The 24,276-nt window shown below is 42.5% G+C and overlaps 3 protein-coding genes across 5 annotated transcripts in view, besides 2 other annotated features; 2 read left to right on the top strand and 1 right to left on the bottom strand.

The window, feature by feature from the left end:
* Positions 1–371: part of a mobile genetic element that runs on past the window's edge.
* CG44153 (uncharacterized protein) overlaps positions 1–24,276 on the top strand; it is a 116,136-nt gene that overhangs the window by 41,672 nt on the left and 50,188 nt on the right. For both annotated transcript variants that reach the window (NM_001273385.1, NM_001103666.3), the window contains exons 3-6: positions 1,026–1,939; positions 10,708–10,815; positions 10,976–11,067; positions 12,355–12,584. In NM_001273385.1, coding sequence (NP_001260314.1) covers positions 1,230–1,939; positions 10,708–10,815; positions 10,976–11,067; positions 12,355–12,584 — 1,140 coding nt within the window. In that variant the 5' untranslated portion in view covers positions 1,026–1,229. The remainder of the gene's footprint in view (positions 1–1,025; positions 1,940–10,707; positions 10,816–10,975; positions 11,068–12,354; positions 12,585–24,276) is intronic.
* Positions 12,849–24,276, bottom strand: part of CG34109 (uncharacterized protein) — a 31,649-nt gene continuing 20,221 nt past the window's right edge. The window contains exons 9-13 of the mRNA NM_001042886.3: positions 23,690–23,834; positions 20,387–20,646; positions 17,725–17,865; positions 16,547–16,685; positions 12,849–13,550 (exon numbers count right to left, since the gene is read on the bottom strand). Coding sequence (NP_001036351.2) covers positions 12,954–13,550; positions 16,547–16,685; positions 17,725–17,865; positions 20,387–20,646; positions 23,690–23,834 — 1,282 coding nt within the window. The 3' untranslated portion in view covers positions 12,849–12,953. The remainder of the gene's footprint in view (positions 13,551–16,546; positions 16,686–17,724; positions 17,866–20,386; positions 20,647–23,689; positions 23,835–24,276) is intronic.
* CG13135 (uncharacterized protein) lies at positions 15,814–16,456 on the top strand. Of its 2 annotated transcripts, none has more exons than NM_001273386.1 (1): positions 15,814–16,456. In NM_001273386.1, the coding sequence occupies exon 1, from the start codon at positions 15,846–15,848 to the stop codon at positions 16,242–16,244; it is 399 nt and encodes a 132-aa protein (NP_001260315.1). In that variant the 5' UTR covers positions 15,814–15,845; the 3' UTR covers positions 16,245–16,456. The 2 variants fall into 2 exon arrangements, with proteins under 2 accessions (NP_001260315.1, NP_723521.1); NM_164888.3 differs by having other exon boundaries at positions 15,814–16,389.
* Positions 20,020–20,140: a mobile genetic element.

Genomic DNA, 24,276 nt, shown 5'->3' with positions numbered 1-24,276 from the left:
AGATGGCCAACAGAGTGGATGTCTAAGCCCAAACTGGTGTCCTGGGTGACGGCGGGCGAAGAATTCATCCTCAGCGTCCCCGGCTCGTCGTAAAAGGCGACTAAAGGGTGGAAGGAGGAGCCCCCATGGACTACACTGAAGGAAGGGAGTGCGACCTGGCCTCACATCCTGCTCACCGAAGTCATACCTTGACTGGCAGTCCCGGTGAGCGAGCAAGGACTGTAGAGCACGCGGAGGTTTTTGTTTTAGTACGTAGGCATAATTCCAATAGGGCTTATGAATCGTGCATGCCACCTACGGACGGTAGGTGGTATCTTTAGAAGATTTTAATTTTCCTACCGTAAGTCAAATAATAAAAAAAAAAAAAAAAAGATAGCACTCTATGAATGCTGAATAATTTATGCATCCCAATTCCCAGGCAGCGGCATTTGGCCAGAATTGTTGACAACTTGCCTGTGGCTCTGTGGCAATTCGCATTTTGATTTGGCTTGCCAAGTTTTTACTTATCCGATTAGCCCATCCTAATTACAACCGTCTGTGTTTGCATTGCCCCGCCACATGCCACATGCCACATGCCACATGCTACATGCACTTACTTTTGAATTGAAGTCTAAATTTGATAAGATTTGATTGCATTTCTAGCCACCACTTGAATACATTTATTAACCCGCCAGATTTTGGGGCATGTCTTTGTTCAAAAAAAAAAAAAAAGTAAATATGTGGCGGCTGCAAGAAAGTGGGCTCTTGAAATATGGGAAAACAATTTGGAGAGGCGGGACCCTTTGTGCTTTTGTTTTATGACCAGCCACGCTCGACGACACCCATGAAGGCCATGATTGATGCGCTCCTCGAGCTCCTTCGCGTTTTAGTGGATTTCCAAATTGCTTTTTTCACGCTGACAGCGGAGAGTCAACGTGAAAAGCCAGCGGCAGTTATTCAAATGCAAACGACAGCTGTCAAAATGGTTTTAACTAAAAATTCAACTTTATCTTTTCCCTCTCTCTTTTTTTCTTCTCTGCTTGCAGCTGGGCCGCAGTTGGCCAAAAAAAAAAAAGAGACAGAAAAATGGGCCAAATGTCAATGAGTGACTGGGCCGTGGCAGCCGCCAGGATTCCAATTCATGTCCTCGCCGAATGATAAGCTAGCTGGCGGCGTAAAAAACCGAAACCGAAAGGAAAAAAGCAAAAGGAAATCCTTAAGAGCGGGCCCCAATTGCCAAAGCCAAGTCAATGACCCTCGTCCGGCCATCGGCGACCATATGGCTGCTGACGCTCCTGCTGCCGGCGGTCCTGCCACACCAGACGCCTCCAGATGCAGACCAGAAATTCTCACTGCCCGCCGTGCCGCTCCCACCGCCGCCACCCTTTCAGCCCGGCAAGAATCACTTTGCGCTGAACGCATTTGCCGGCGGAGAGCATGCCGCCGGCGGACACAGCCACTCCTCCTATTCCTCGTCCAGTCCAGGATGCGGGGGTATGCTAAAGGCACGCCATGGCAACATCCAGACGCCCAATTTCCCGCACCGATTCGCCACGCCCATCGAATGCGTGTGGATAATCGATGCGTCCGATATGCCGCCGCAGGGCCAGGCGAATGTGTCCATTGTGGTGTACCTGACCCAGTTGTACGTGCTCAGCGGGCTTAAGTTTACGGAGTACATGTACTACTCGGATGACTTTAAGGTACCAGCCCACCGCGTCTTCACGCTCACCGAGGACGATGTCACGCAGGTGACATGGGTGAAGTTCCATAGCCAGTACCTGGAGATCCGTTTCACCATGGCCACCCTGGATGGTACACACCTGCGTGCCCTGGATCGCCTGCTGGACGTCTATGGATTCAACATTACCTACGAAGTGCAGAACGAGGTGAAGACAACACAGTGCAATACGTTGCAGTGCAGATTCCTTGGAGATTGCTATGCAAGTGAAGATTACAGGTGAGTTCGTTTCAAAATTTGTGCTAAAATTAAGTATAATTATTAAATAGTTCTAAAAAGTTAAATTGCAAGAAAGGGTTTGAAAACCATTCTAAATTATTGATAGTTCTTACATTTTACTGAATATGGTCAACATGGCGTATGAGTAATTTTTGCATGGACCTTTTAATTGACAGCGTTGCCTTCGATTTTTTTTTTAGATAGACGTTGATTGGTAATCATAGAACTTTAATTTATTACTCTTGCACTGAGTTTATTTGCAACCAGAGTTAAACATTCCGATTACAGCCAGCCAAAAGTCAGTTTTTCGCTAAAGTTCAAAAGGCAGTTCAACTGAAATATATGTGAACTCCGCGAGCAATCCAGCCTGGTTTCCCCATGGACATGAGCACCTGCGTCCGGTAGCATGTAGCATATTTAAGCGAAGGCAAAACTTTTTCGTCTCCCATCGACCTTCCACCGTGTGGACACTCAAAATACGGCGAAGGGAAAGTGAAAATGTTGGGTTTAAAATTCAGACAAATCCATATACATGGCGATGGAAATCACCAACCGGTAGCCGTTGAAATTGTTAACTGCGCGCACATCAATCTTTCGTTCTTTTCGCTTTGGCTTTGGCTTTGGTTTTGGATTCGGATTTGGATTCGGGATCGGTTCAAGGCTGCCGCTCTTGCTTCATCCTAAAACCAAGTGGGAGCCATACATTTGTAATGTTTCAATAAGTGGAGCCCGAAAACAAGCGAAAAACCCGGCCGGATTTCCCACGGCGGAAAAGTGGAGGACGTCTGAACTGAAACAATGGACGGCAACCCATGTCAGTGAAAAGAAAAGTACACACAGCATACAAACGTATGTATGTATGTACATACATACACACGCTAGTCAGCCAAAAGTCAAAAGAAAAGCGGGAAAGCTTGATGCATTTTCCCTGACAAAAATCCAGGTAGTGGGTTTTATGAATAAGCTCAGCAATTGAGTTTGACGTGAGAGGGTTTGTGGTACAAAAGCCTTGATAACTTCTTGATTAATTGAAGAGCTGTGCGATGCAGCGAGTATTTCTGTGGGGGGAGGGGATCCGTCCAAAAACAGTGGCAAACAAAAATGATATTTTCAATTATAGAATCAATTATAAAGTCAAATTTGTAGGCAATTAACATGTAAATAGAAAGGCGCACAACGGCGACCCCGCGAGAACGTTAAACAAATCAAATTAATTGCCCGATTTGCTGGGCGACTTGGCTATTTACGAGCATTTGGTAGCAACTTCTGGCGAAAGTTTGCCAAAGAAAGCTGCAACTCCCACGCCTACTTAACATAATTATTATTAATTGGCTGGCCCAAGGCCGCACATCCGGCCAGCTAATTGAATATTAATATCAGTGTCGAAGTGCGAGTGAAATGCTACTACCCCGACCCCCGGGGGGATGGAAAATTAATATAAAAGTGACAGCAGCTGAACTAAGTTGCATTACCATCTTTTCTTTTCGCCTTATTAAAGTCGGTGTCCTGGGGAGCTGGAAACATAATTTCGCGCCTGCCACGTAGCAGACCGTAACTTAATTACCAACCAAAGGCAAATGAGGAGCGGCCAAGTCGCGCATCCTACGTGCCTCAGATAAGCATGTTGTGTATCGTTTCCATCAAAAAGATGCCCCCACTTTTCGCAGTGCACGATGAAGCGCGATGTGTGTGTGGATGGTGGTGGCTGTCAAGTGACTTGTGTCAGGAGCACAGGCATCAGCTTCAGCTGAAGCATCACAGATGCTGCGCACTCGTATAAACAAGCAAACAGTCATGCTCATGTTGTCAGCTCTCCAACTCGAAGGATACGGCAGGATAAAGGGGAATATCCAGTAACCCCCGTAGCCATCTTTAGTACCCCCCACCCCCCTCCCTCACCCAGCACAACTCCTGCTTTTTGGCTCAATCTCGCACTGCATCCTCGTTTATGGCGCTCGTTTTCAGCAGCTCCTTTGTTAGGTTAATGTGCGAAAAATGCATGGCATCGGAGAAAGCTAAATAGATGATAAAAAAAAAAATGCGCGGGTAACTTCTCGCAACTGGCAGCCCGAATCTTTATGTGTCGCCCAGAATGCGTATACGCCTAGTCCGCCCCCCGTTTATTAATTTTTTTTTTTCTGCCGCCTCTGTTATGTTCGTGGAGTGGCAGCTCGTTGACTTTGCATATGCTACAACATGTATCCACAGATTGGGGCAAGCAAATAGAGCGTTTGGTGGCAAGATTATGCAACACAAAAAAAAAAAAAATGGAACGAAAATCATTCATGTGATGAAGCAATTGTTCTAAATATAAAAACTGAAATTAGTAACAGTGGCGTATTCGTTCATTAATCATTATTAATTATAAGTAATCACACGTATAGAAATATATTCTGCAACTATTATTTTGACCTTGGGTGTTTTTATACACATATATACATACATATATATGTTAGCATTTTTAATAAGCGCTTTCATACGCGTGAAGTAAAAGTGTCAAGTGTTGCGCAGCTTAAAGCTAATGAAATGTTGTTAAATAGCATACGAGCAGAATTTTAAATGAAATGTTTTTAACTTCCTTTGAAACGGAAAATTCTATTTGTATATATTTCTAGACTGAAATGTATCTGTAGCTGTAGTCGTTTTTTGTTCATTTATCCGCAATAGTGACCCCAGCTCATTAATGGTGGCGACCACTAACCCCATTTGATTGCCAATAAACTTTGCATAAAATATTCAAAATGCTGTTGAGCTGCGAACTGTTGGCCGAAACTTTTGCAAAAGCGATTCCAAGTTGCCGGCGAAAAAGCCGGAGAGCTGAAACAATAAGCCATAAACAATTGGCCAAAAGCCAGCAAGAAGTTGCTGTCCCAGCCAGAAAATGCTGGTTTCGATTTCTCGAACCCTTCGGTCCTTTTTCCATTTTCGTCCTGCATTTATTTCGACTGACTGGATGCGTTTCTGGTTGCATTTTTATGCATTTATTTTTTGGGTCGTGTTCATCAATTTGCCGCTGGCCAGTGAAAATCTGTTGCACTTCACCGCAAAACTCAGCACAGCAGTAACCAATTTATATTTTTTAAATACTTTTTCGCTTTTAAGCCGGGTCCTTATTTTTTTTTTTTTTTTTGCTTTCCTTTGCTTTTCCTTCACTTTTCGTTTGGTTTTCGACGCATCTCTATATTTTCATTAACAAACGCTTAATTGAAAAACTTTTTCGCTTTGAGGGTCGTCAGATGGGTTCAGGACCTCTTCTATTGAACCGATGAATTCGATGTAATTTAATCTATTTTCCCTTAAGTTCGCAACAGTGAAGAAAAGTGGTCAAATGTATTCACAGTTGATGATGAGCAGACGTAGTGGAAAAATAATTCCATCCGTTACGCATATATTTCCAGCAGACATTTTCACTCTAAACACAACATTGTATATTTGAGTGGCACCAAAATGTAAAAGAGGCCGTAAAACCCAATCCCCAACCGACACTGACTGGCAACCTTTTTGTGCGCGACCATCGGTAAACAAGGCGAAGGAGCTAGCCATCGACAAGGACATCGGTATGGAATTAGGCCACATCCAGGCGGCAAGTTGGGTGGCTTCCCAAATTGGGTTCACTTCCAATGGCGGATTGAGGGAGCACGATCTTATCGAGCGTCTTATTTACGAATTTAAAAAAAAAATTACATTTTGCATTACAAAAGAATGGTTTTGTTCGGTGAAATTCTGTCGTTTAAAAAGTATATACTTTCTAAAATCATTCTCATTAAAACTTTGGATATATAAACCTTGGGTAGGGAATAAATTCCTTCATTGGGCAATTGAGAGCAACTATCTACTATAAAACAGAAAACTTGTTATTGAAAATATTAAACTCTAAAACATAAAACCATCAATATGAAAGGCAGGATAGTGCATATTCAACTTATTCTTCTATTTCCAATAGCCCGACAGCAATTTTTGATAAATGCTTGCACATTTGTTATCCTGAACGAACATCCTAGAGAATTGGAAATGCGAGACATGGCGAAAATCATGTTTCTTAAATATTAACCATCAATGCAAAGCCCCTGAAATTTAAATACAAATGTTTCGCATAAAGTGAGTAAAGTGGAAAACCCATTGCCATATTTTCCGAATGCCTGACCCGGCCCGAATCCTGCAGATTGGAGGTGGAGGCATATGAGGCATGGTATATGCAATGAATATGCGTGGCCATTGGCTGTGGATCTGCGTCCGTTTCAGCTTTAATAACAAAAAAGGCGTTGCTGGTGCTGAGCAAACAGAATGTCAGCACCAAATGAGATCAGGTCGACGGGATGTGGGCGGATGGGCATATGGATGGGCATGGTTGGAAGGTCCTGCCGAGGTGCATCCCTGTGGCCGATGCACATGCCAGTGGGCTCGCCACATGGCAACTGTGTCAGTGTCATTCCGATTCGCCTGCCTGCGCCTCGTGCATTGTTTGCCATGTCAAACATTGTCATTTATCCAAAGTCGAGCACCCAGGGAACCGCTTATGCAGGGATGCACGGCAGCAGGGATGCAGGAGGATTGCAGTTGGAGTCCGGGCTTTGCATATTGCAATTAAGTTTTGTTTGGCCCCGAAATTCGCACATTGGAACCCAGCACCGATCTTGTGGCGCTCAATTAAAAACTTTTTGCTACCAATATTGTGGCAATACGGTGCTTTTAATTTTCCTGTCGTTCAACGACATTGAGGCACCTTGACCACAAATTGGGCTACTCGCTTGAGCGAGAGATGTTATTACTTCTTTCGAAAGTTGGCAAAACATAAGAAAGGCAGGTTGAAGGCAGAGAGAAAATATAAAGAAAAATTCACTACTGATTTTTAAGTTCAGCATATTTTTCGCTACTAATTAAATTTATGAAATATTTTACAAGCATACAAAATGCCTTGCGGCGCATCGAGCTCGATCTAAATATGTTGGCACAGCGAAAATCAAATATAATTTAAATGCAGAAAAACAAAACCATTAAAATGCAAATAGAATAACACATATCTGTATATTTCTCATATTAAACATCCTTTGTGTTTTACGACTGCGAAGCCGCAAACCATTTTACAATCCCTATTTGCAGTCACCTTTTCACATGCTACATACGACCATCAAATTAAATTTTATTGCATTAGGCGAATGGGTGAAAAAGTAATTGCCAGCATTTCAGCCTTTTCTTATTTTTTTTTCCCCTTTTACGGGTTACACGTGCCATCGCCAAGAAAAAAGCAATTTGTTGTAATTTCATTGCGTTTTCATTTTCATCGCACGCTGGCCAGGCCAACAACAGTCATTCAATACAACATTCGTATATACGGTCGTCATTTAAAGTGGAATTAAGTGGGGGTCACAAATTCATTGAGCTTTGAATCGATTGCTACATGTTTTAATTATTGATTCTGCTCAATAAGAGCAATTAATTTCGTGGAAAAGAGCAGCACAGCATTTATAGCAAAAGTCGCAGATGTAGGAATTCTTTATATATGCTGCTAAAAGTAGGCAACAATATGTTTTGAAGGCGGAAATGGTTGAAATGATTGCAATTTTATGATGAAAGCAATTTGAACTCAGGATCTATTTGAAGAAATCTGCGTAGCACATGTCACAAAAGTGGTTGATACTCCACATCTTAATTACATTTTTCATAAACGTGTGTAAAAGTATGCAACAATAATTTTCAATACGGAATTTGGCCTGCATGCTTTTAGGCTGCACCTCATATGATTTTTGACTACTTTATTGGCGATATATTATTACCCATTATACCCCGTATAATAAAATATAACCCCTATTTCTTACAGTGATTATAAAGCAGCAGTTTCACATTAAAGTCCTTGCTGGCCCATTACGCGTTATGTTCGTATGAATGTCTGTGCTGCATAACTATTCGCTTAATCATATTTTCCAATGCACTTTGGCTTTTTGTCAAAAATGTGCCAAAATCCTGGCCAGAGTCTAGCGACTAAGTAACAATGCTGGCGTCTCATATGACATATTCATGGCAACCATATGCCATATATGTGTATTTTGGGTTAGCCATTGTAGCTACTAGCTACTCTCATTCCGAATCGTATTCGTATTCGTATTTGTATTCGTAGTTCGGATTTATATTCGCATTCGGCTATTGTCATATTCCAAATGCAGTCAAGCATTTCGGCAGCGTTGTCAGCAGTTTTTGAGTGCAGTGCCATAAAGTTGCTGCAGATTTTTGGCAAGCGATTTTAATTGTTCGGCTCTGGAAATCTGAATGAATTTAAAATGCCAAAAAATTGGATTTGCCACGAGCAGTCAAAACAATGGCGCTACCATTGAGATTCGACCAAAAATCTATGTGCCCACCATTTCCAGCGAATAGTAATACATTTGCCATATGCGCAGCACATTTAATTTTTATTTAAAACAAAGGCCCAGCAGCGGCGAGCGCACAAATAGAGGAAAAATAAAATCAAGCCCGGTGTGCCAAATACTTTTTTTGGGGGGAAAAAAAAACAAAAAAAAAGGTTTCCAAGTGCACATGTCGCAAAATACACAGAATTATGCAAAAACAGCAAATAAAAAAGCGGAGAAAAAGTAAGCCAAAACTTGCAAACACACGGTCAAAAAACAGCTGCAGGTGATTTTCGAGGATTCGTAAAAAATGCAAAGCCCGTTTCATTGAAATGAAGAAGGTTTAGTGCCGAATCGCCTTGCTCCTTTTTTTTCTCGACCAGATTATCCCTACGAATAGCTGTCGATGAGTCAACTTTAAGAAAGGCAAGGAATTTTAAGTTAAGCGGTCTGTTTTACGCATTATCTGTATGAGTGAAAAAGGTCCTGAATATTATGCATATATATGTTATAAAATATAGAATGTACTTGCTCATACGGAAGCTTAAACTGTGTAAAATATCTCATGTTTTTCGAGAAAAACGCTTCCGCCACAGAAGGCGAAACAAGGAACTTTGGCGATAAGTAGGCAGCAAGGACTTTCGGGCACCGCAGATGTCAGGACACAGGGCAATTAATTTCCGCCATACAATGGCTGGCATACAAGACCACAAAATTCTTATGTAACAAGGCAGTAGTAGTAGTAGTGGGTCACTGTGTAAGTTGACTTCACCATATATACTCGTATTCATGTTCGAATGATAAACTGCTTAATTTTCAAAATATATAGTGGTCGAAATATATGTGCTTTACAACAGAAGAAACAACAACTTGACCTGAAACTTAACAGGAATTTTGTCTCAAGTAGCTGAAGCTAAAATAAATAAATATTTTGCATAATTGCGGCTTCCCATTTAACTTTCTTTCGAAATGCCCAACTCAAAAGTGATTCCTTATTTTAGCCAAAGAACACAAAGATTTCGCATAAAAGTACAACTTTTATGAGCATCAAAAGTTTTCCTGTCCTTTTTTTTGTCCTGTCCTCTTTACAGGAGAAGATTTGATTATTCGCCGGCTAAGCGGCGTGAAACTTTTCCTTTTTTTCTTTTTTTGAGACCGCCCAACAAAAGATGGCCATATGCCCAATATGATTCGAGTTTGATGATAATAGTGATGGCTGAAAGCTGCAGATGGCACTAATAGATCAATTAGAATATCTCCTTCATCGAATGCCCATTAGGCTGAGGATTCTGAAGGAGTGTCGAGGCAAAGATGGGAAAAGTTACTCGTTTCTGTAAGATTTCCACGCTTTTGAGCACTTTCAACCTTTTTTCCTCTTTCGTTGCAATGAAAGAACAAAATGGGAAATTAATTCGGGTTGGCGTGTGTCAACAACGCATGACTTACGAACAACTGGGCAAGGATAACAATTGTTTCTCCAGCTGAAAAACGAGCGACATGGGGCGAAACAAATGGCAAAGGATGCCCAATTACTTTCGACAAATGGTTACACATTTTGTTTTTCTCATAAAAAAAAAATTGGTCAAACTGGGGGTAGCCCAATTAAATTGTCAAAAATGCTGTGAGCGTAAATAATATGCTGAGAATTAAAATGTCGGTAAATGTTCTGCGGAAAAATGACATTTAAAATGGATTTAAATAAAAAAGGCGGGGATATACAAAAATATTTGAGTGAAAGGTAAGCGCACGTGTCTTTAATTACTGGTTTGGCATTGAACGGATGAACAGATTTCTGTTATTTATTTATATATTATGGCGTAGAAACATATACAAATCCAATTTCATTGAACGATTCTTGGAATAAATAATGAAATCCAATACATTTAATAAAAAAGTTAAAGTAGATGCCATGGCCAAACTTATAAATTGGTTTAGCAAGCGAACTCAATGCGTGAGAAAATCTTTTCATGGGCGTTTCTTTTTTTTTTTTTTCTCTGGCAACAGGGACATTTTTCTCGATTTCCCGACCTTGGCTCCTTCGACTGACATATTTAAATTATTGTCCGAGGCCAAGTGCCTGACCCAAAGTGTCCGTATCTGATGATGACGCGGTCGTGTCCTCACCAACGTGAAGGAATTCCAAATAACTACAAATTCAGCTTAGGCACGTACTTAAAAGAAAAAAAAATAAGAAAAAAAACTTCCCCATCAAGTGGGTCCAATAAAAGTTTTATGAGTCAGCCGCAATCTCGGGTCCAGATAAATGCGAATCCTGCGACCGGCGCTGTGATAACTTGTCCACTTTGACCGGCGGGTGCCAAGTTTGCAGTTCCTGACAAACAACTCGACCATCCATCCCTTCCAGATTGCAAACAGAACTCGGAACGTGCTCACATCCTCCATTCGTTCGCTCCTTCTTTGCAGCTCGTATGGCTGCTCCTGTTTTCCCGGCTTCAGCGGCAGTGACTGTGGTCATGGACCCCTGTGCAAGGATCTGCACACCAACGTTTGCCAAAACGGCGGCACTTGCAAGTAAGTAACAATTGTTTTGCTAATTGGGTGAAATCGAAGAAAATCACTTGGCAGAGGTGGTCTCAAATTAAAGCTTTCTGCTATACTTTACTTCCACATATGAGTTGATGATATGTAACGCATTTTTATTCACTGCCATCATCATCATCATCAATTGCAGGCATATCGGCGACGCCGCCATAACTTGCCATTGTCCGAAGGGCTTCAAGGGGACCAGATGCGAAATACCCGAAATAAACGAGACTACGCAGGGTAAGTGCAATAATAAATGTTATTTCCGCGATATATACACATACAGCCGGGTTCAGCAGTCTGGGCTACATGCAGGCTAATAGGCGCCAGGACACCCTAAAAAAAAAAAAAAATAAAATAAAGGGGGTGAGGGAAACATAAAAAGCTGAAAAAGTTGTATGGAAAAACGGAACAAAGGGGCGCTGCTGTTAAAGTGAAAATGTAATTAAGGAAATAATTAGCATTAAAAATGCACTCATTGCCAGCTGAGGTACCCGCGCAGACACTGTGCAGACAAATTGAAGGGAAAGGCGACGGGCGGTGGCGTTACTCCAACCCCCACTCACTTTTCCCTCCTCGCTCGCTTTTCCACCACCCCCACCCATCTGGAAAATTCTCGCGCCCCATTTAATCGGCAAGTGCGTGGGAAAACAATAAAAATGCATAACAACTGCAATGGAGAGCATTAAAAGGGAACACGGTGGAAAACCTCAGGTTGTCACTGCCCGGGCTCGGTGCCAATTTCCATACGGCTGCCGTTTTCCGCGGTGGAAAACCCAGGACATGAACAACTGCGAACATGTCCCCAGTCAGCGGCAACAATGTTTAAGCTTTAAGTTGTGCAGTTCATTGAATCGCAAAGTGCCTGCAATGGTGCAATGGTAATGAGAAATGGTAGGAGAACAGGTCCTGAATCCTGCAAGAGGATTGCGAGTTGCTCCTTTTCATTTTTTTTTTGCTTCGGTCCTTTGGCATTTCCCAAAAAATGTGGACAAAGCCTTTTACAGTAGAGTGAAATTTTTGGTAAGCATTTAATATTTTATCGGCTGGGTCTTAAATAAATTTTCATGGAATAAACACTTCAAAGAGCTGACGAAAAATGTTAAAGCAACTAGTTTAAAAAAAAAAATGTGCACCGAGAAATGTTCACCAAAAGCGGATGTCTACTGAAAAATTCCAATTGAATCGATTTAGAGACTCCATACCTTTTTTTTTTTGGCTATGACAAAAATGAATAAGAGCAGCTTGATGGGATGGTTAAGAACCGAGAGATTATCCAAACGAATACCTGGCACATGCCTCTCATATTTTTGCTGCATGATGTTATGTCCTTTATTCAGCTCCATGCCCCAAGGAGATTTAAAGGATTCTTCTTGTGGCAATTGCAAGAGCATCTCCATCCACTCACTGGACGGGGCAGGGGTTAATGTTGCCACAGGTGTCGGTCCACATAGGTACACATACACATCCATGTCTTAGCTTCGACCTTTTATGGAAGCAATTACCAAATGTTATCCATCCTTTCAGGCTGCACCAGCAACTCCAGCTCCATCGAATGCCACCAGGCCTGCGACTTTGACAATTTCGGCCGCTCCATCTCACCTCCTGGCCAGAGTTATTCCGCATCCAAAGGCAATCGGAATGCGGCACGCAGTGGAAAAACCCGATACGAGGTAACCATGCGACTGGGCGCCAATCTTACAGGATACTATCGCCATGCCGACCGTGAGCAGTTGTCGGGCGTTATGGAAAGACAGGTGAGCTCAAGATACTCTTAAGAAGACTTTAAAGTGATACGAATAATATAAAAAAAGCACACATATTTGCATACAATATGTTGATATTACTTGTTTACTCAAATGATACTTTTCAGAAAGTACGTGCGTCACTAAATGTTTGAATAGCGTGAAAAAATATGTTGGTAATATTTAAATGAAATATTTGGGCTTTTTACACGCAAAGTATATAATATATAATTCATGGAAATCCAGCATTTTATCCCCAACTTTATCATATAATTTAAAGCACAAATATTTTTATTTATATCAATATCATCTTCAAATAAATATAAAATAATTTTTGGAAACAACACTTTGTAAAATATTTTTTATAATATAAGAGAATGCTCAGTCCACATAGTTTTGCGTCAAATTGAGCTGATCCTCGGCCTCATTTCTGGCTCCACTAGCTGCTCCGTGCAGCACATTTCTCACCGCACCTGGCGTCGCGTCCAAGGATGCATTCCACATGGGCGGATGACCCGCCTGTTGCTGGGCATTGTTCGGAGTTGGACTGCCGGCACTGCTCTCCATGATCGTTGGCATGTTGGGTGGATGCTGGGCGGAAGTCGCCGGCGGATCAACGCGCTCCATCAGCTGGGTGAAGCTACCACCGATGAGATCACTGCTCTCGTGACGCTTGTAGCTGTGGGCAGATCGGGAGAGTGGACGCCAACGGTTCAGCTTCTTGGAGGCCATTCGCTGCAGCGGCGGAGTGCGTGTGCCCGTTTCGGGCTTAAAGGAGGTGGCTCCCTTGGCACCCGAAGTGTGCTGCTCCAGAAGAGTGCTTACCAGCTTGTCCAGCGCCTTCAGATCCACATTCAACTGGGAGTTCGGAATGGAGTTCATTCGACTGCCAGACAGACTGCCCGATCCCGTTTGTCCTGGATCACCATCTGTCTTTAGGCGGTTTAGGCCGGCTATCTTTGCCAGTCGCTCGGTTAGCTGAAAAAATCAAGGAGAATTCATTAAAGTAAAAGGTACCACTTTCTGATTTCAAATGATCTAATATCGCAACACTTTGAAAGAAAAATAGCTGCTTATTTCCGCTCTACCCAATTAGATTGCCATTCTGGCCTTGTTTCCCAACTGCCAACTCTTTCTAATAAATCGCCTGTGAGACTTCAGGACTGATACTTCAGCGGAGCCAATTAAACTTTCCGTTTTCCCATATGCGAAATTACAATTAAGCAATAAAAACTAACGAAATGTGCCCTTAGGCCCTGTGGCAACCGAACAAGTGTTCGCTCTGCAGCGGCTTCCAAGTGCCTCGTTGCAACGAAGGACGAAAGGACGAAGTGTAGGCAAACTGGCAAACTGGCTGACTGGTTGACGGGAGGCAAACAGTTTTGCAGCCTGCCACATTTCGCCTTCGAAGGATTCTCGCTCGGTCGCTCGGTGTGCGACTTTAATTGATGTTTCATTTCCGTTGCAAAGTGCTTCCGTTTTCCTGAGCTCCGCGTCCGCCGTTTGTTTTGTCCAACTGGCGGGGGAATCGACCTGGTAATTGAGTATCAATGCGGTTTTAAGTGAAAAATGCTGCCAACCTTTGGCAACCATCTGAGCCACCCACCCATCCATCCACCCATCCATCCACCCACCCATTCACCCAGCCATCAACCCACCCATTCATCCAACCATCCAACCATCCACCCTATCTCAATGGCCGACCATTTCCGTTTTTAATCTTTTGCCTTGATTTGCTCGCTCTTCGCTTCGTTTTCGTTTTCATTTCATGTTTTCTGTGTTTTTTCAATTGCCTCGTGCTCCATTCAAATGGGGTTAATTGAGTTTTAGTGGCCAGGACTCACTTTAAACTGATTACAAGCTGCCGCCAGAGGGCGTGGTGGTGGTGGTGGTGGTGGTGGCGATGGTTGTAGGCTTTGCAAGTTTGTTTTGCATGCCACTCGGAATATTTGGAGCATGTCAGTTTGCCAGCCACTCGAGTTTCTTGGCCCAAGACCACCCACCATCCACCATCCACCATCCACCACCCACTTTTTTTCGCCGCCTAGAAACGAATTAATGTAGAAGTTGATTTGTGGCAATCGACGCTTGGATGGCTTTTGAATGCTGCTTGCCAGCGAGTTTTAATTGAGGCGCTCGTCTGCCTCTTAAACAGGAAATTAAGAAAGTTTCTCCTACCCAAGTTCCATGATTATGGATCCGGGCGAGTGAAAGTCAGATAAAATGTCATTAGCGAATACATCAAGGTGATGGGATATGCAGATCTTCGTTAAGCATGATTTTCGTGCTGAAAAAAGCACCACACTGAACCAAAACCCAATGACAAGGTCTTAAGCGCTGAGCTGCATGCACCAAGCTTCGGTTTTTATGCTACAATATGACAGATTTTGTCCAGTGGATCTAGTTTCATCTAGTGCATGAAAACCGTAAGGAGTTTATTTTCGTCTTGCAACAGGTTCATCTGGCTTAACCATAAATCTTACATGATTTTCAACTACTCAGTTGTTGCTCTGCTGCTCCGTTTTTTTTTTTTTTTTTTTGTTGCAACTGCCCCAAGTGACCCCTTCTTTTGCTTTCCCATTCTGGGCTCCCATGATTTATGATCTTCCCAACTTGGTTTATTGTCGCATCGTTTGGCCGGCACTTTTTCTCCCGGTCACCGTGCATTTTCTTGTCCGCCTCGCAGGGCTTATCAACTAATGATTGAGGTCAGTTGGCCAACGTCTGCTCTCTGCCCATCCGCCAAATAATTGCCGGCAATTAAGCTTAAATGCTGGTTGGCCTTCCGTTCCTTGGGGCAATGAGAAATGCAATTTGAAGAGATATTCCTGTCGCCCGAAACTTGGCCAAACTTGAATCGATTCAAAACTAGTTTATTTAAATAAGTTCTTTAAGGGGGTGACCCATTGTTTTGGCAGCAGATAAACACACAGATAAACAGATGTGCTTGACATTTTATTTCAAAAATCGATGGATGACTGGCAAACAGAGTGTTGTAGCAACTGTGTAAATATTATAACACAACGGCATATGCCCATCCACCCATTGATGAATAAAAACTTGTCAAATATTTTGATTGAACCGAATGTTAGGCCCAATCTTAGGCACAATGACTAATCAAACACTGATAGAGTGCGAAAACTGGCTGAAAGCCGAAAGCACACCTGTGCACACTTGTGCGAATTGAAATCAATCGGTGGTGTAGTTGCTATAAAAGCATTGGATTTCATAGGGAAAGATTATCATTCGCCATCTGCCGCAAGCATCAGCAACATGAGGAAATCACTACTGATCGTTGGCTCCCTCCTGGTGACCATCTTTCTGGCCCATCTGCCAGTTGGTCTAGCCGTCTCGTGTGCCGATGATCCCACCGATACGGCTTGCATCGATTGCACAGATACCGCGAATGCAGCTGAAGCCGATTGTACCACAACCACGGCTGCTCCGGAGGTAACCACAGCTGCCGCAGAGGTAACCACAGCGGCCAGTGCCGATGGAGAAACCACCACCGCAGCCGCTTCGGCCACCGACACGACCACCGCCTCATCCGGAGGCAGTGGCAAGAAGCGCGTGAGGAGGACCTTCAGGCGTAAGGTGAGCCGCCCCAGGAAGATCAAGAAGAGGAGGAGCAACCGAGGCAGGAACAATAGGAGGAGCCAAAACTCGGGCTAAGCACTGGACGCTCAATCGCTCAAGAATGATAACAACAATGACAAGGCAATGCTACCCTGTACTCCTAAACAGCTTTAGTTTTAAGTAAACAAATCAATTTTAAACTGGGCCCACAAATAATAAATTATTTTTTTAAAGAAAGTTTAAATTCAAATGTTTTTGATAAATAAATAATATGTTAACTGATAAGGGATATGTATAAAGTAACTATGAAAAAGGGTATTTATGAAGTACTTATAGACTAGCTCCAACCTAATTTGGTAATCAGCGAAGTACTGACACCTGTGCAGAATATTCCTCACCTCGCCAGCCGCATTGCTGGAGTAGCTCATCCGCTTGACCTTCCTGAATGTGGCATCGTTCTCCGCCTGGGCCAGAGCCCTTTCCAGCGCATTGTCCATCTGGGCATCACGCTCGTCCAGGCCGTGATAGAGGGCGCCACTGTGGGGGAGGGCAAAATAGAAAATGGGCGTGGCGTGGCAAACAAGTGTTAATTTTTGTGCAACAATGCCACGAACTTTGAATGACGCGTCGGAGCGGAAAAATGGATACGCCCGGCGTGCAGGAAAACATTTATGGCTTTTTGTTAGTTTCGTGTAAACAAATGGTGCTGGCCCTTTTTGTGCTAAATTAAAAAGCTTACAGCCGTGTGTTAATTTGTTGCATGCATTTGCATTGTTATAATGTCCAACAGAATGTGCAACATTCTCGCATTGCATTTTCAGGCATTAACTTGTTTATTTTAGAGTCATTTACAGAGAATGCGCGTTTTCAATCCGCCCTAAGGTCAATCCAAATTAGAGCTGCCTGTGTATATATATATATATATACATATCGATTCGGTTGCTTTTAATTAATTCAGTAGTATACGTTGCATTTAAAAGTTGAAAAAGCATACAAATTGTGTTGGGCATTTGAAGCAGATTTTTGCAAAATATTCAGCCACTTGGATGGCTTCCAACTTTCAGTTGCATTTTTTCTTCCATATTTTATAGCCATTTTTTTCTTTATTTTTTTTTTATATTTTTTTGTTTGCATTTGCGTTTGCCTAAGACCGCCATAAATACTCGGCAATGATTTCAATTATGCGATAAATATTTCACAGAATGTGTTGCACTTATATTTATTTATGGACTCTAGGCGGCGTGGGCGCAACATTCGCACTCTGACGACATAAATACCTTCATTATTTACCTTTTGAGAAAATGCGTTCAAGCATTTGGCGCAGACAAATGTTGGGAGTAAATTGACTTGCCCCCAGGAGAATGAGTATGAGTCTGGGAATGAGTATGGGTATGAGTATGAGTATGAGTCTGGGAATGAGTATGATTTTGCACACACGGCCGGGCTCAATTATTCAACAAAAACGGAATTGTAAAGGATATGCGAAATATGAGAATTGTTTCAGGGTCGGCGGGTCCCCAAAGAGTTCTTTTCTCCCCATCTTCATGGAAAGTGAATGTGTGCCCCGCGAACTCACCCGCTGAACTTGTCCATGCCCCTGACGGTACCCATCCCTCCATGTCCTCCAGGACCTCCGGCCATCGAGCTGCGGCTGCGAGGATGCCGCATTGTTGAGCGATTCGTTTTGCGTACGGTGCGAAGATCTGTTTCCCAAAATCTGTGAGAAAAGGGGGGAAATTTATTGTAAAAGCAATGTATTTTTCGTTGTATGCATAGAAGAAGAGTTGAGTGACAAACGATTCAACAGCTATTAGGTATGAATGTTTAAACTTTTTGTTAAAATAATTATATATCTTCTAATGATTAGTTCAAACAATTCTAGAAATTCTACAAATTCTTAGAAGCCTTTCAATATGGGTTTTTAATACTACTATGATATGGATCCTACGTTTCTGTTTTTCATATTAAGCTGCCTGTAAAATATGACTCATTTAATTAAGTATAGTAATTTCCCACTTTCGCCACTAAGACTGCACTGTAAAAGAGCTGTAAAATTATATTTCGAATGATTGGCAATGCACGACTCTTTTTTTTTTGGAAAACTTTTAGTTCAATTTTACTCGGTGCCCGTCGGAAAACTTTTTCTATTATAGGAAATAACCTTCGGGCTCCCGGCAGAAGCTGTCCCCATTTATGTTGGCATAGGAGTTGCTCTCTCGTCGGACAGAAAACCCCTAAAAATCATTTTGAATTGGCGGAGACAAGAAATTCGCAACCATAAACCGCTGTCAAAAGAAAAACCGCAGCAATGAAAACAAAACCAATTCGCCAGAGTCGAGCAAACTGGATGGGTCTCTAGTATACGATGAGTAACAACAAATAAATATGAAATCATGCACTTTATGCGTAATGCAACAGCCTGCGGCAAGAGCCCGGCCATGGGAGTCCCTTTCTCTGCTGTTGGTCTCTTTTCTGCTTTGGTTTTTGGTCCTGTTCTCTGCCCAGGCTTTTCCAGAACCAGGACACTCGGCTAAGAGTGGCAGCGTGTGAGCCCAACAAATGGTATCGGATTCGAATTGCTGCATAGCCGTTCCTTCTAGTGGCCAGCTTATATTGAAATCCGATTCGAGTGCCTTTGTTTTCTATTTTTTTGTGAACAACAAATGGTCAATATTCGACTGGCTGTAGTGCAGGAATCAGATCAAAATGCTGGTATCCTTGGCGAAGGGTATGCACAAAATACACACAATTTCTAAAAGCTACGCAAACAAGTCAAACAAATGGGCAAACGAGCGTGAGCGTGCTTAAATAAACGTTGAAACAGTCACAGGACATTCATGCATACATATGTATGTGCACTATAATAATAATAAAAAGGATGCCGCAAACGGCGGCAGAGAAATAAAATTGTAGCACACTTTCGCGGGCCTTTCCGTTTATGCGGGCCGAGTGTGTATGTATGAGTACATGTATGTATATGTATGTATGCTTGTATGCTGTGTGTGTTGTTGACGAAAGCCTACGAATAGTCCTCGCCTAAAGCAATTTAATGCGCCCCTTTTGGGTAAATTAAAGACACATGTCTGGAGCGGACTAAGATGCAGACTTCGAGCTTAGATCCCCATTTGTCATCCGAGCTGGCGATGTGGGGCATTCGTTTTCATTTGGATTGCCACTCGGTCACTCGGCGCTGGCGGAATAAAAACGCGAAATCAGTCTGTTAATTACGCGATATATCATTTTTGGAGCGAAACACTTGCGCAGACAGACATTTCTAAGGATTATCGTACGGAGAGCAAATCAAAAAGCATTGGCTACAAATCGGAGTGTCTAAGAGTACATACAAAGTCAAAAGGGAAATGCTTGCCCCAAAATTACAACTTTAGAATCCTATGTTCGAATTCCGCCACAGGACTCAGCTCCTTTCTTGATTTGTACTATGCAGGATGGCAAGTGTTGAGCTATGTGGGCTAATTTCCTCCAAAACTAGTTGGTCATATGTGTTTGCACATTGTTTGAATGGAGAAATCTAAGATGGACTTAATACACAATGCAGACAAGATCTGATTTATTAACCCATCGTAGATTAAGTCAATGGCAATGTTGACGTAATATATAATTCGCATACTAATAGATGTGCATTTTAAATGGTTATTAACTGGGAATTCTCGCCGAACAACCCATTTTGTTGACCATTGTGATTTTGTCTCTGCGTCTGTCTGTTGTCGTTATTAATTACACTTACTAATGGCCAACTGACCAAGCGTACATTACGGAAATGATAAGCTCAAAAGCACTTGCTTCGCCATCATTAAACACACTCCAGCGCATCTCGCTGTGTACGTTTTTAATTTGCTGCTATTTGTAGTATGAACTGCAAGGGTGGCATTTTTTTGCCACGCGACTCACACTCAACAATTTTGAGTGCGGGTGCCACTCAACACTCGCATCGCGGGTACTTACAAACACCCAAATCAAAATCTGCATGTGCATTAATTTATTTAATTCTTACAAAAATTTTAAAAACACTAAATAGACATTCCTGTTTTATATATTATATTATTAGTTCTTAATATTTGCTGCCCGTATTTAATTTTATAAATGTATTAATTTTTTCTTTTTACTATAATAAATTTCATTTAAATAATAAAAAAAAAGCAAGGTCCACCCTAAAAGTTTTCCCAGACGAGCATCGACTACATGTCGTCATCGACTTAAAAACAGAACTGCCTACTCACCGCTTTAAATCCGGACTGGCCGTATATGGCGCCGAGACCTCTTTAATTTTCAATACGATTATGGCCGTGATAAATATGCAAATGACATTCACGATGGTCAGGCAGGCGGACACGATGCCGTTGATCAGGAACTCGGTGGGCAGATAGTTGGTGTAGAGGAAGGGGTATGCACTAGTCGCGTTCATCGCCTCGTTCTTCAAGTGCGGAATCCGCTTCTCCGGATAGATGAGCCAAATGCAGGCCAGTGACCAGAAGAGACCCTGCAACACAGGCGCAAAAAAGAAGAAGAGCATATGGGTGGGTAGCTGTGACTTTGAAGTTCCATTCCCATGGTCATGTGTGTGTGTGTGTGTGTGTGTGTGGTTCGGTTCGAGGTCATAAGGTCGCCGCGTGCCCAGTTCCGGTTAGATGGCGTTCCCGTTGGCATACCAAACAGTGGCAGCCGGCCTTGAAATGCTATAACTTTGCAGCATATGTGTGAGCATGGGCGCCACACAATCGCCCCAAGAACACCCACCACCACCCACTAGTACTAGATAGAACTCCATTGTCGCATTTTCAGTTCATTCTCCTCCTTCTGCCATTCGCTCTTCGGTTATTTTTTTTTTTTTCGATTTTTCTCTGTATCCTTCTCTCTGCTATTATAAATTATAATGACTCAGCACATTGCTCAGCAAGTCCGGAAGTGCGTGCCTTTTCTATATAAACCCACGTACTATTGCGGTCAGCTCATCATTATACCATCTTAAGAATATAATCCTATAAACTTAGGTACTGCTGTCTTAATCGCTTTGCTTTTAAAGCTTATTAGATGTGTGTACTAAAAAAAATAGCATTAGATGTTCATATTTTTTTATAAAAAGGTGAATAAAAGTTTGCAGTAAAAAGGAAGTTAAACTTGCATAATGAAAAAAAAACATTTCATAATGAGAAATTTTAAAGAGATCATTTCTTGTCTTGAACTTTGAACTCCTGAAATTTATATCATACTGCTGCTAATAACGCCACCTCCGCTGTAAAATCCACAAATCTGTGAAGTGTGTGTTTGTTTTTCCATTTGTGTGCGAGCTCATGACTTTTCTTTGCCCGACTTACTTTCTATTTTCGCTATTATTCGAATTTACGACCGTTTCGGGCTAAATTATTGCGTGCTCGGATTTGAAAGTAAAGGCGTTGCAGACCGCTTTATGGCATTGTGGAGTTCATGTATACATGCCACATAAATTGGCTCGCTGGCAATTTAATAAGCCAAAATTAAGAGTTGCAATTATTGCGCCGCTGTGCTGCAAGTTTACTTTCCCAGCTGAAATGTGCGAGGCACCTCGCCATGTGAATGGCGAGTAGTTGGCGGGTAGTGGAAATTACTCATACGCTCTGTTGGCCGCGACACTGCCTTAGGGCCAGACAGCAGGCAATTAATTGTAACACGCTCCTCGCTGCTGGAGTAAAATAAGGAAATGGAGCTGAGAAAACATGGACAACAAAGGTTGCTCCTTCGGCCTCAGTGCGTGCCACTGATTTATGCAGCTCATATGTATGGCATGGTATGGCATGGTATCGTATACTTTTCACAGGATAAGGACGCGAAGTTGAAGCGACACTTGCACACATGCTCGACCGCAGCTCGGCCGGCATGATTAAGCGATTTCAGCGCCATTGTTTTGGCCGGTTAAAGTTGTTGGACGCTATGTGGTGGAATGCCCCTTACCCGGTGTCCATAATTCGCCCTTTGCATCATTTTGTCTTGGTTGTGGAACACGCCTCCCGGCGGCGCCTTTGTCCCACTGTCACCATTGATAAATGCCATCCAGCCGGGCTGTTTGTCTGCCAGTTTGTGTGGCACTTGGCCTGCCGGTTCCTGTGCTTTTTCCTAGTTTTTCCATGCACTTCCCTTTTTGGGGTGGAGTTGTCGACTCCGACTCGGCCTCGTACTTGCTTTATAATTTTACGCAACATCCGCCAGCAGCTTGGGGATTCAGTTTCAGCTTCAGATGCGGATTCGCAATTTGCACTTGAAAATTGGGTCGAAATTTATGCACTCGCTGCGGTTGCGCCACACCAAGTGGCAAAACAGCTGAGAACCTTCTTCATAGCCAGACTGCGATTGCCCTGCCGGCAGGATAGATTTATGGGCGAAAGTTTTTGGGCAATGCACTTCAGATTAATCAGCAAATTGTATTTGGGCCTAATTTATGGTGAAACTCACTCGAAGAGCCCCCAAAAATATATTAGCCAAGCCCAAAAACTTCTAGATCCGTTTTGCATGTTGGTCTTTAAGTGCGTTACATCGAGTACTTCGGGTACTCTGGCCGCTTGGAAGTTTCGACGATGTTTGCGGCTGTTCAAGGATATAATATATATATATATTTGGCCTATAGCGATGATCATCGATGGTAGAAAATTCGAGTGGAATCAAAATATAAACGGAGCATAATATAAATGGGAATTGCGCAATTTTCCATGCGACTGACCGAAGTGTGTATGTATACATATATGTACATACATATATATTCGATTGGAATTGTAGAAGCCCGTTCTATTCGCATTTTGAGGAATGCTTTTGGGCCTCTGCATGGCCATAAATATTGCTGGCAAAGTCATTTCCGGCACCTGCTCACTCATGATGAAACATCCACTGCGCAATCGAAGCTTTTGTTAATAGCATGCTAATGGGAGGAAAATTGCCATGGAGAAGCCGATTTCAAGGCCAAGGAAAATTACTTATTAAATGGGCTTCTGCATCGACATACGAGTATATGTGGCATTATGGGTAAATATGAGTTTTGAGTACACTCACAAATGCTGAATACTCGTACTGTTTTCTTTGCTGGAGGTAACGGATTATCAATGAAGGTAAATCTAAATGTACACTTTATATAATTAATATTTTGATGAAGAGATGCTATGGTGTGGTTAAGGACTTCCACGTTTGTCTGCACAATCAATTTCGTAATTAGGCAAACAAGCTTTTGCTTTCTACACTCATTGTTTAGAAATATTACCAAAATAGTATGTTAATTGGCTTAGTTAAGTTCAAAGTGAATGACTACTTATTTAAGTTTAAATTTCATCATAATTTTAGTTATTTAGTGAAGTACTTAAATAACTTGCTTACTTAAATTAAACTATTAGTTTTAATATTATAATAAAATTGGTTTCTAAGCATATGGTTCTCTGGCTTACTTTCCAACTGTTTTGCTCTAGTAACAATCTTTTAATAAATCCCATTCCCATAGGCCTCCAAAATGATTTATTTTCGGTCCTTTGGATATTTGATTTAATTCAGCCCCGTGGGTTACTTACGCAATTGACGACGGGCGGGAGCAGGGAGGCGGATATGGCGACCCCGATCAGCGGACCGGCGGAACCCTGGAGCAAGGCCACTGCCACGCCAGTGCCAGATGTTAACGCCCACAAAACGCCCATCCAAAGGGCGCGCACATTGCCCCTGCAAATCGAAGAGGGAGGTGGAAATTATTGAAAAATCAACTGTGAAATTTCCATCGAAACAGTGGGAACAAAATGTTAAAAAAATTAATTAAAAAACACAACAGCCGGCGGATGACAAATGCCCGCCCAGCAGCTAAATGCTATTCACAATTGCGCCAAATTAAGTCACATCAAGATGAATGTTTGGCCAGCCAGGCGACTGAAACTGTGGCAGACACTGCTTATCTGGCGTTTGGTGTCAGGGTCAGCAGGTGGGCCAAATGCTTCATTTCGTGGAAGCCAGGTGATGGCATCTTTTGCATTTCTTTTTTTTCTCTTTCCTTTGGAACCTTTGCCCATTTCACGGAGATTTTTTTTTGACACTCGCGCAAGTTTGTCAAGTGTCAGCGGCTTTGTTATCGCTTCCGCCAAACCGGCCTGGTCGCCCATGGCATTTACGA

The sequence above is a fragment of the Drosophila melanogaster genome, chromosome 2L (assembly GCF_000001215.4).
Source record: "Drosophila melanogaster chromosome 2L".
In the NCBI taxonomy this organism is placed as follows: Eukaryota; Metazoa; Arthropoda; class Insecta; order Diptera; family Drosophilidae; genus Drosophila; species Drosophila melanogaster.
This window is presented reverse-complemented; position numbering and strand designations above follow the sequence as displayed.